The following is a 12,677-nucleotide window of genomic DNA, read 5'->3' on the forward strand; positions in this document are numbered from 1 at the left end:
CAGGAGTGCTATAAGGTAAGCATATTTCTAGATTCTAATATGATTCGAGAAAAAAGTGAAGTCATTATATAACTGAAAGCAAAAGGAAGGTGAAAGATCTAAAGCTGGATAATTTGATGCCAGCAAAGGATGGTATGATAATTTTAGAAAGAGGACTGGCTTAAAAAAATGTCAAGATAACAGGAAAAGCAGCTCATGCTGACCAAGAGGCAGCAGACGAGTTCCCAGACACCATCAAGAAAATCACTGAGGAGAAAGGATATCTGCCTGAACAGATTTTTAATGCAGACAAAAGTACCCTATTCTGGAAGGGTTTTGGAAAAAAACACCATGAAGTGTATTTATTAGCAGGAAGAGAAAAAAGTAAGGTCCAGGATTTAAGGCAAGAAGGAATATACTAACTCTACCATTTTGTGCAAATGCAGTCAGGTCTATGAACAGAACTGCCTTTATTTATAAAGCTGCTAACCCCCAAGCCTCGAAGGGAAAAGACAGACACCAGCTGCCAGTCTTTTGGTTGTACCAGAACCCTTTTTCTAGATTGGTTCCATTGATGATTTGTTCCTGAAGTCAGGAAATGCCTTGCCACTAAGAGACTGCCTTTTAAAGTTCTTTTGATATTGGACAATGCCTCTGGCCACCCAGAACCCCATGAGTTCAACACCAAGGGCATCAAAGTGGCCTACCTGCCCCCAAACACAAGCTCTCCATAATCAGCCTCTAGATCAGGGGGTCATAAGGAACTTTAAAGAATACATGGTATTCTTTGAAAAGGATTGTCAACACTATGGAAGAGAACTCTGATAAGAGAACATCATGGAAGTCTGGAGGGATTACACCACTGAAGAAGCCATCATTGCAGTAAAAGCCATGAAAGCCATCAACATGAAACAATTACTGCTGGAGAAAACTATGTCCAGATGTTGTTCATGACTTCACAGGATTTACAACAGAGCCAATCAAGGGAATAAGAGAAGTTTGTGGATAGGTAAAGGGTGAAGGGTATCAAGCTTTGGGTCTTGGAGAAATTTAAGAGCTAATAAACACACCAGAAGAATTAACAAAAGACAACTTGATGGAGATGACTGCTTCCCAACCAGTGCCAGACGATGAGAAAGAAGCTGTAGAAGAAGCAGTGACCAAAAACAAATTGATATTAGACAACCTGGCAGAAAGGATCTGACGATTCAAGACTGCTACTGATTTCTTTTACAACATGGAACTTTCTAGGATACTAGCACTGAAACTAAAGCAAACAGTGGTACTGTATAGAGATATTTTTTTTAAATGAAAAAGGAAAAATGTCAGAAATTACAACATAATTTCAGTAAAGTTATTCCACGTGTGCCTGTCTTTCCTGCCTCCCCTTCCAACTCCTCCATCTGTTCCACTTCTGCCACCCAAGACAGCAAGACCAACCCCTCTTCTTCCTCCACCTACTCCACATGAAGATGAGGATGAAGACCTTTATGACAATCCATTTCCAGTTAATGAATGGTACATAATCATCATGCCATACAGTTAATAAACTTAACAGTTGTGTATATGTGAATGTCTTCATGTGAAAATCTAGTAACTGCACGGAAAGAGCCACATGAGGCATTTCTGTATCATCATCATTGCCTAAGGAATCACCGTACGAAAGACTTGTATAGAAGTGCTTAGCCTATACTTATACAGACATAGGTGAGCAACATTTAATACAAAATTAATCAGATGTTAGTGGGGTTTTTTTTTTTAACCTTTATTTACTTATTTGAGAGCAAGTGAGAGCGAGAGAGTGTGCACAAGCAGGGGGAGAGAGGGAAAACCAGATTCCCCACTGAGGAGGAAGCCTGACATGGGGCTCGATCCCAGGACCCCAGGATCGTGACCTGAGCCAAAGGCAGATGCTTAACCAACTGAGCCACCCAGGTATCCCAGAAGTTAGTTTTCTTATTGTTTCATAACTTTGCTTTCAAAGAATTATGTAACTACACTACGCCTCTCTCTCAAAACTGGAGAAACTGCTATCAGCCTATAATCCCAAGTAAATGATTTTTTAAGTTATATTTCTAATATTGTATTATAAATATGACTGTAATACTGTAAACCATAAAAAATTTTTTATAACGATTCACTTGTTAGTGTACAGGCTAGGCTACTGTGAAGCAATCCTATCGATTACACTAGGCTACCATAAAGCAATCATACTGCTGTTTGTTTGTTATCAACGCATAAATCATTATATTTGTAAATAAATATGAATTTCTTTTTCACATTATCTTTTCATTTTTCATGTCTAGTGTCAGTAATATATGTAACATCTACTGTGTTTTGTATCATTTAAGACAATATTGATATAGTTACTGACAGATGATTCATCCTGTAAATATACATTGTAAACTCACCGTATCTATAAATACAGTACAGTACTATAAATATATTTTCTCTTCCTTACGATTTTCTTAAAAACATTTTCTTTTCTTTAGTTTACTTTATTGTAAGAATACAGTATATAATACATATAACATACAAACTATGTGTTAACCAATTTTATGTCATCGGTAAGGCTGACGGTCAACAGCAGGCCATGTGCAGTTAATTTTGGGGGCAGAATCAAAAAGTTGTATGTGATTTTCAACTGCGCTGAATTGAGAGGGGGATGTCAACTGCCCCTAAAAGGCCCCACACGGTTCAAGGGTCAACTATATATCAAAAGATGATCAACCATAAGAGAAATGCAAAGTAAACCAACATTTTTACTTATCATGTTAGCAAACAGTTTGAAAACAGTGTTGATGAGGTCTTCTAATACTTTGTTGGTGGGAATAGAAAATAAAACAATCTCTAAGGACTGCAGTTTGACAATGTATCAAAATGATAAATGCCTACACCCTTTAACTTCATACAGAAGGGAACAATGACATGTACAAGCAGCATCATAGTAACAAAAGATTGGAAATAACCTAGATATCCACAGATTTGGAACTGGTTAAATGAAGTATGGTAAAGTCACACAGGACAGTACTAAATAGAAGAATGAAGCAGTTCTCTCCGCACTGGTACAGAACAATCACCAAGAGAGATCTTTCTTCTGTGGAATAGCATGTATGGCATTTTTGAGAGAAAAAAATGGCAAAATGTTGTAAGTCATATAATATATGCCTTTATATAGCATAGGTTATTTTTAGTAGGTTATACAACAAATGTTAACAGTGGCCACTAGAAAGAACAGAAGAGGTTGGTTAAAAGAAACACGATGAGAGAGAGGTTGACCCATTTTGTGCCTTCTGAATTCTGAACCATGCACGTATATTTCCTATTTATAAAATGTATTATTTTAAAACCCAAAAACTTTAAAAACTCAAATTAAAATCATAGTAAATTTATTTTGATTAAAATTATAGAATTCTGGATCCACTTCCAGGAATTCATCCTAAAGAAGCACTTTCACATGAGTTTCCTTCCTAAAACACACTAAAAAAGTCTAAATAGTCATTCAACAGGAAAATTATTGAATAAATCACATGTACTGCAACAGGAAAATTATTGAATAAATCAACATGGAGTTGATTTTAAGTACTGTCATGTGGAAATGTCAATGACATAATAACTGAAAAAATCAAGTTGCAGAATGTATAAAGCATGATTACATTTGTTTTTTAAAATGTAAGTAAAACTTTTTTTTTTTTTTTAAAGGAAAGGAGGGGGAGTAAACGAACACATGCCAAAGAACTGAGAGTAATTATCTCTGAAGAAAGGACTGACATGGTGTAGGGAATACAGTACAGTGTAGTAAGTACCAAGTAAGGGGCTTTCAAGTTTTATTTCTGAGTTATCTCAACCTTTTATAATGGGAGCCATTCACGTATTACTTCCATATATTTTTTTAAATCACAAACAGTAAAAAAATGAAACAATGCAGATGTGCGCAGCAGGGGAGCCTGGGAAGAACAGAAGTTACTGCTTAGTTACTAATTTAATTTTCATTACATTTTAATATTCAAAACATCGAGGAAATACTTATTCCTAAATTTATCTAAAAACAGCTTTATCTGAAGTAAAGTATTGTTAGGATTATGAAATCATTCAAAACCTTTCAAAAGCCAGAAGTTTGGGTTCAACGGCCAAAACTACCATATCATTCTTTAAATTGAGTTCAGGAATGCCTGGGTGGCTCAGCTGGTTGGGCATCTGCCTTCGGCTCAGGTCATGATCTCAGGACCGTGGGATCAAGTCCCCCATCGGGGGGCTGTGGGGGGGCCCTGGTTAGCGGGGAGCCTGCTTCTCCCTCTGTCTGCTGCTCCCCTGCTCGTGCGCTCTCTCTCTCTGACAAATAAATAAAATCTTTAAAAAAATGGAAATATATTCAATAATTATTTCTATAACCTCAACAACACAAATATCAAACACCTCAGCCTCCATAAGGAGTCCCACATCAGGTTCCCTGCTCAGCAGGGAGCCTGCTTCTCCCTCTGCCTGCCGCTCCCCCTACTTGTGCTCATGCTCTCTCTTTCTGTCTCTGACAAATAAATAAAATCTTTAAAAAATAAATAAATTGTGAGTTCAGCCCTCTTCAGGTTTGTTCTACTATACTGTACTGGTATATTGTACCTTTTATTCTTCTTTTGGTCAACTGTCCATTCAAGATATAGTAAAGATCTGATAGCCCCCAACTGCATTAAATAAACAAACAAACAAACAAAAAGATTTTAGGAAAAGAAAAAGGCCAGAGTGTGAACTTCGCCAAATTGTGATGATTCCCCTTCTACTAAAGAAGAATCATAGTTCATTTGGTCTTATTTAATTCGAATGAGATTTTATTACCCAGCAATTAAATGAATGCCTTACAACTTTGTTAAAGAACACCAGGGATTTTAATGAGATTCCCTAGTAAAGTAAAAGCGTTCTCTTTCCCCACTCATTAGCTAAATTACCTTGAGAAAGTTATTTAACCTGTTATTTAAGGCTGCTTCCTCCTCTGAAGGGGGGATTGTTGTATTACAGGCAAAAATGCATGTAGAGACCTAGCAAAATGTCTGGTATCATTAAATATTAATTTCTTTTCCTCTCCCTGTTCCCTCAAAGGCTCCTGGATAAACACAAAATGATAATATAGATTGCCAAACAGTTTGTAACATGAACATTAATACTGGGATTAATTTCCATTAATACTATTTTTATACAGAACTTCATCTCCTTCATTCTGGGGGTTCCTGCAAGAATAATCATCTTTAAATACTACTTGGTGGGGTGCCTTGGTGGCACAGTTGGTTACACATCCCACTCTTGGTGTCGCATCAGGTCATGATCTCATTCAGGGTCGTGAGATCGAGCCCCACACTGAGCCCTGTGCCCAGCGCAGAGTCTATTTGAGATTCTCTCTCTTTCTCCCTCTGGCCTTACCCCCATTTGGTCTCTCTCTCTAAAATAAATAAATAAATCTTTAAATATATACATACATACATACATGCACACTATTTGGTCTTCACTGGCTTCCTAAATTCCTCACATCATATATAGAAATTCCTTCAACCAATGCAATCAGGATCAGTATTTGATTAGTTAATCAAATAATTTGGTAATTTGGTTAAATCAAAGAATCATTACAAGTGATTCAAATGGTAAATATTTTAAGATAAAACATATAAATATTCATTCCTCCTCTATATTTGAATGTAAGGGTAAGGCCTCTTCTTTGAGTAAGGGTTCACTGTTTAGAGTTCTGCATCATCTTTTTTGCACAAACCACACCCATAATGTACCATCTGTGATTTCCAGTTTGGGTTTTTTTTATGTGGTGGTAGAACTTAAAATTGCGTGTAAAAATATACGAACATAGAATCCTAGATTTTTCTCCATCTAATTCTAGAGTAATGTTTAGTGACTGTATCCATATGTCTTTACATAGCATTATCAACTTCATTTTCACTCTTATTTCACCAATTTACATAAGGTTTAAGTAAATTACAATAACAAATTGAGTTGGCATAAACAGGTTTGGGGAAAAAACATAACTGCCTCTTGGTAAAGTATTATCAGCCAACTGATGGGAGAAGCAGGCACAGGAGAGAATAACTAGCAATGTGGGATATTCGAGAATATGCTTATGGAAGGAACGCAGAGCACTGGGGACTGTGATAAGTGAGTTAATGGAAGTTGTTTAAGAGAGCTTCTATTGTACAGACTTCTACCCCTCTAGTTTTCAGACCGTTCAATAACCTGCATTCCCCTTACCTAGCAAATTTTATTCCCAAGAACCCTCCCTTCAATTACATATGCTCTATCCCTCTCCTTTTGCTTTTCCTGAGTTTGTCTTATTCATCTAGAAAATGCTGCTTTTCCTCTCTGCCTATAGAAATTTTACCATTCTTCAAGCACAGCACAAAGACTTCTCATGACCAATTCAGGCATCATTATCTCCCTTTCTTATGAGCTTATACAGTACTTAACAGGCTACATCACACAATTTATCCCTTTATTACATGGTAATCCTTCATTATCCCCCTTTTCCTGCATTAATCTTTCCCTTTCTGCTGGATTCTTCCTATTACCGCACAAATATGTTCTAGTATCGTCTAACTTACTTTTTTTAAGTCCTAAAAGCTACATACTCCCCAAATACCATACTATTTCTCCTCTCCCCTTCATAGCCCTGTTTCTTGAAACAATTGCCTATTCGTGCCACACCTCTTTCTCACCTGTCCCTTGTACTTTAACCCTCTTTGACTCACTACAGTATGGGCTTCCTTGACACTCTCCTTGTCAGGATCAGTAACAACCTCCATACTGTCCAATCCAGTGATTTTTCTGTCCTCTTTACCTGACCTCTCAGTGCCATTTAATGGTTGAAGGCTTCCTCTTTCTAGAAACTTCCTCTTGCCTTCTGAGACATTACTTTCCTGATTTTTCTCTCTCCCCATTGTCTGATAATCTCAGTTTTCTTCCCCTAGTCCTCCTCCTGTAATAGACAGCTTAATGTCAAGTTTTTTCAAGGATCCATACCTCTTCTTTCTCCCTCTAAGTCAGAGGTTTACAAAAGGGACAAACCAACTCCTAAGGGAATTTTAGAAATTTCTATGGGTGTTATTTGTGGAGAATAGTTGTAATATTTAGAAGGAAGGGCCAGAGAAGCTAGGTGTCCTGCAATGCAAGAAATTGTTCCCTACAATGAAGAATTGTCTTAAGCCATGATTTTCAAATGTCCTACCAGATAATCACATAGGATTAAAAATCTAACTCATTTTACAGATAAAAGTGTTCTAATGGGGGAAAAAAGGTGTTGTAATGCAGTTACATAATTGTCAAGAAATACAACCATCACGTAAATTAAGGGAAAATTCTGCTTCTGCCCATTAGTTGATTATTTTGAAAAATCAGAGAACAATGAAGGCCTATCTAAGGTGTCAGAACTACACAACTGTCTCACTGTGTATGAGTCAGATTCATGTGATTTTTATACATATATGAGACACCCTATCTTGTATCCTTGCTTTTTTTTCTTACCATCTATCAGTTTATCTTTTAATTACCTTCTTTATGAACTCCATCCTCCCACTAAAATGTGAGTTCCATGATTAAAGAAATTTTTGCCTTATTCAGTACTATATTCCCAGCACACTGTACTATACCCAGTACAGTGATGGATATATTCATGGACTCAATCTGATTACTTTGTACCTTCTACTGTGATCATGAACAAGTACTTCCATATTGAAACACATACTAAAAAAATTTCTCTAATTTGTCATATTACTAGTTAGAACAATATATTGGGTATTTTTTAATTGTGAGGCTAGGTTACATTGGCCATAAATATCATGCCAGCACAGAAAGAGTGGATTTCAAAATACCTGCTATATAAAGGGGGCCTGGGTCTCACAGAGTGCAAAAGCACTGGCCTGTATAAGCTCATTTCTAGCTCACATCTCTCTTCTGAACATCATACTTACTATTCTAACTTCCTCATGGACAACTCCAATTAACATCTCAAACCTAACACACCCAAACAGAAATTGATTCTCCACTTACTCAATCAATCTCTACAAATCCTATGGATTCCATTACAAAATCAACATCTTGGCCCCCACCTTCTCTTTTTTGAACTATTATAGAATCTCCTAATTAGTTGTCTGCTTCAGCTCTTTCCCTCTTCAGACCACACTCCGGACAGCAAAAAAAAAAAAAAAAAAGTACTAATCTCAACAACCGCTTCCCATAGAATTTAGAATAAAATCCATAGTCCTAATCATGGCCTCTAAGATCCTGCATGATTGGCTCCTTGACTAACTCTCCAATTTCATCTTACCCCACGTGCCAGCCACACCCATCTTCCTTCACTTCCTAATACACTCCCTGAGCAGCTGGCTCCTCCTCATTCAGCAGGTCTTTGACATTTCCTCAGAGGTCTCCTGATTACCCAACCTAAAGTAGATGTTCCCTGTTACTCTTTATTGTTTTTTTCCATGAAACTCATCACAATTACCTATTTTATCACTTTATTTTTTAATGTCTGTCTCTTCCACCAAAATACAAACTTCATAAAACTAGGAACCAAGTCTATTTTGTTCACTATCATATATGCATCAGCTACACCAGTGACTAGCACTGGGTCTGGCAAACAGCACTCCAATAACTATTTGCTGAAAAGGAATTAAAAGTCACTCTTGAATCCAACCCCTCCCTCACCAGCAAAACCATTTATTACCAAGGCATGATAATTTTACCTAAGAAATGCCCCTCAAGGGGCGCCTGGGTGGCTCAGTCAATTAAGCATCTGCCTTTGGCTCAGGTCACAATCACAGAGTCCTGGGATCGAGCCCCTCACTTTCCTTTGCCCCTGCTAATGCTCTCTCTCTCGCTAGCTCTCTCTCTCAAAAAAAAAAAAATAATAATAAATAAAATCTTGAGAAAAAAAAAGGAAATGTCCCTCAAGTCTTTCTCCTCTAATCCGTTCCCACACCCATTCTTGACATGCACATTATTGCCTGGATAATTTTACCACCTTCTTAACTGATCTCCCTGTCTCATCTTTCCTCTGCCCAGCCCATCAGTAACATTACCACACAAGTTATCCTATCAACAACCTAATAAACATCATCATATTTCATTTCTCCTTAAAAAGTTCTTTTTGCTTACCTCTGCTTACAGAGTAAAGGAAAAATTATTCAGTACAGAAAATGAGATTTGACACCAATCTACCTTTCCAGCCTCATCCCCCATAACCTCCACTACCCACATATTCCCTTTTACTCCAGACATGTCTCAAACTAAGATAGTTCCCTGAACATACCATGTATCCCATTCTGGGATCCCATTCTGATGTTCCCTCTGCCTGGTACAATCCTGTGTGTCCTTCGAGGTTCAGCTCAAATGTCATTTTCTTAGGTAAACTTCCTAAACCTTCAGAGACAGAATGAAGTTTCCATATTCCACAACACTCATCAACTTGTTGTCTAGAGACGCAATGTTAGCACGGTGGTTAAGAAAACAGTCCACAAGTCTATTAGCAAGGTTAAGAAAGCTTGGGGCAAATTTTTTACTGTTCCTAGGCCTGTTACCTTAACTGTAATATGGGATAATAATATAACAGCAGGACTGTTATGAGGAATAACAATTAAAAAGTAGTTAGCAAAGACCTGGCAATAATGAGACTCAATACATGCTAGCTATTAGTTATTAACCTAAACTGTATGGGTCAGTCTCTGAGCTACCTGAAAGCAGACTATGCTCTGGTAATCTGTGTATCCCCATTACCTAACATCTGGCCCAAGAACACACTCAGCATCTGTTTCTCAAGTGAAAATGAAGTTGGGATTAAGAATGACCACAGCAATGTTGGGGGGTGGGGTAGGGGGGCTGCAGTTATTAAGTCAGAGATCCTTTAGGGAACATCAAGAATACTTTATATTGAGATGAAATCAGGCTATATATTATCCTGTAGCTGTCAACTCTTATGCATTACTAGCCCAAATGATTATTATTCTAATGCTCTGGCTCATCAAGTCAATTTTTATTACAATTTTTACTTGGCTTCTTTCAGACTCTGGGTTATTACTTTCCGGGCCCTAGGCCTGTGCTAATTTGCATGAGTTTTAAACTAATCATCTGGTTTTAAAAGCAATTTTGCAATTTAAATCCATGGCACTTAATTGGCTTCCTACCTCAAGGCACTAAATTACCCTAAAACAGCTCATCATACCTACCAGTCTATACAGGAGCAGAAAGCGTTACGGTTGTGTTTTAAAACTTACACTGATGATTCAGACAATGTTATGCTCAAGAGTGGGTCGCCTCGCCTTGTAGGTCTCCAACTGCCCATAACGGACTGTATCTACCTTCTTAATGTGATCGCCATCACTTTGGCTTGAGAAGCCATCTCTCCTTCAACAGAAGAACGTGTGTGTGTGTGTGTGTGTGTGTGTGTGTGTGTGTGTGTTTCGGTGGCTGCGCGGCCACGCCTCGGGATCTCCTCCTGACTGGCAGGTGGCCTGTTATGAGTCCTGACATCAGGGTCACCCCAGCATGCAGAGCAGTAACTGCCTCCCCGCGCGGCAGAGTGCGCCGCAGACGCCCGGGAGCGGTGCACCCATCACATGGGCTGCAGTCTCGGCAGTCAGCCCTCAAAGGAGGGCTTGGACAAGCACCGCACAAAGGACGGCAGTCGAAAGGAGAATGGGCTGAAGAACTGGGGGCGAGGTGGGTAGGATCCTTCACAGGGCTTGGCACTCCCTGTGTTTTGAGGGGCAGGACCTTGCACCAACCTCCACGAAGGCATCAGTCAGGTCACTAGCTCGGTCCATCACTGGCAAATGGCGCCCAGCCACGATTTTCACCTTCAGCTTCCCAGGCATCTTCTCGGCTTCGGCCTCTCCTTGGGCTCCTGCAGAAACAAACAAGCGAGTCTGCGCCGAGCTCCTAGCCGGGCGGGGGAGGGGCGGGAGCGCGCGGGGAGCTGCGCGCGCCGGCGGGAGCGCGCGGGATAACTGACAGCGGAGGGCGCGCGAGGGCGCGCCACACCGCCGATAGCCACTCACTCGCGGATGAATGAGGGGGCCGTCCCGCGCGGACGCTGAGGCCTCATTCCGGAGAGGCAGTCGGAGAAGTGACCCCGGTGGGTTCTTCTACCCCGGTCCCACAGTGCTGACAAGAGAAGCAAAAGCCACTCAACATCCCGTGGAGGATCTGCCACCCCTACTTGTCTTTTCCTCCCCCCAAAATGGCGGCTCTCGGGGCGTGGAGGAAACATCGATCATTCGGCGCTCGGCCCACTTCTCAGCGGAGAAACTAAATTCGCGGAGAGCAAATGGAGGGGCGGGACGGACTCCGAAGAAGCTGGAGGGCAGGGAAATGGGTCGAGCCCTGCATCATCCACCGAGCCTGGGCTGTGATTTGGTGCGCGGCTGTTCCAGAGCTGACGCGGGCCTTCCGGGGCGAAGTACTCCGTAGGGCTCGGTGATTTCGCGGGTCGACCCTTTCCCAGCTACAAACGCCGCATTTTCGAGGGGTGTGACAGAAGGAGTTTCTACCTGGAAGGGATGCAGTTTTTGTTTTATATGAAGGAGAGTAAGAAATTTCAGGGACATCTCGGGTAGTCAAGTAAGTATTCTATAGCAACATTTTTTATTCAGTCATACACACGTGTACTGGGTTATAGATGTTACTGTAGGTCTTGGGGGAAAACAAAACTTTGAAATCCAAAGCCACTGGTTAAAGGAGTTTCCCCTGCACGCCTGAATCGGCTCTGTGTTTATTAAGCATTAACAAACCTAAGACCTACTTTTCTGGCGGGAGTTCAGGACCTCCTACCCGATGAAATTTCCAGTCAACTGCAAGAAACGAAACGGATGAGCTTAATGAAACACCTTGAACAATCGACCCAATTATATATGTAAATAACCATGCAAAAGAGAGGCAAAATCTGTAGGCTCATGCCATCAGAAAAAAAAACAGGGAAACTGAGGCACACGCACAGGATGTAACACAAGTCACACTATACTAAATATCAACAGTACATGCCATATCAAATAACAAAATCACCATTAACAATTCTGGTAGAAAGATTTTACCACGATTCATTAGGTATGGAAAAATTCCCAAATGATTTTTTTTTAAACTGATGCTTCTTTTCTTTTCTTTTCTTTTCTTTTCTTTTCTTCTCTTCTCTTCTCTTCTCTTCTCTTCTCTTCTCTTCTCTTCTCTTCTCTTTCTTTTCTTTTCTTTTCTTTTTCAGATTCGTTTATTTGAGAAAGAGAGAGAGCATGGTGGGGGTGGGCAGACGGAGAGAGAGAACCCAGAGCAGATTCTGCAGGGAGCCAGGAGCCGGGCTGGATCTCAGGATCCTGAGATCATGACCTGAGCTGAAACCAAGAGTCCCATGCTTAACCCACTGAACTACCCAGGTGCCCCAAACTGATATACCTTTTTAACTTTAAAAATACCGAATAGGTGGGGGCACCTGGATGGCTCAGTGATTGGAGCAAATGACTCTTGATCTTGAGGTTGTGAGTTCAGGCCCCACATTGGGTATGGAAAGTACTTAAATATTTTTTTAAAAAATACTTAATAGGTTAAATTAAATCTAGGCGGTGGTGACCCAGAATTCTCTTTAAAAGGCAAAAGTTCCTTCTATAGAGGGAATATTATTCACATAAGTGAGAAGTTGAAATCTTACAAAGAGAAAAGAAAAAGGCTTC

The 12,677-nt window shown here is 39.9% G+C and overlaps 1 protein-coding gene and 1 long non-coding RNA gene across 18 annotated transcripts in view; one reads left to right on the plus strand and one right to left on the minus strand.

Annotated features, from left to right (window-relative positions):
* C2CD5 (C2 calcium dependent domain containing 5) overlaps positions 1-11,157 on the minus strand; it is a 94,002-nt gene extending 82,845 nt beyond the window's left edge. For all 16 annotated transcript variants that reach the window (XM_087855687.1, XM_045811919.2, XM_045811918.2 and 13 more), the window contains exons 1-2: positions 11,019-11,157; positions 10,746-10,864 (exon numbers count right to left, since the gene is read on the minus strand). In XM_087855687.1, the coding sequence (XP_087711813.1) occupies positions 10,746-10,835 (90 nt within the window). In that variant the 5' untranslated portion in view covers positions 10,836-10,864; positions 11,019-11,157. The remainder of the gene's footprint in view (positions 1-10,745; positions 10,865-11,018) is intronic.
* A 180-nt stretch (positions 11,158-11,337) lies between these two features.
* The window catches only part of LOC123801702 (uncharacterized), a 39,214-nt gene continuing 37,874 nt past the window's right edge, over positions 11,338-12,677 (plus strand). Inside the window, exon 1 of one of the 2 annotated variants that reach the window (XR_015721639.1) lies at positions 11,338-11,580. This is a non-coding gene — a long non-coding RNA (uncharacterized LOC123801702). The remainder of the gene's footprint in view (positions 11,581-12,677) is intronic. The other variant, XR_006782317.2, reaches the window with a different exon arrangement.

This window comes from Ursus americanus, chromosome 25 (genome assembly GCF_024610735.1).
Source record: "Ursus americanus isolate L20-20 chromosome 25, mUrsAme1.1.p, whole genome shotgun sequence".
Lineage (NCBI taxonomy): Eukaryota > Metazoa > Chordata > Mammalia > Carnivora > Ursidae > Ursus > Ursus americanus.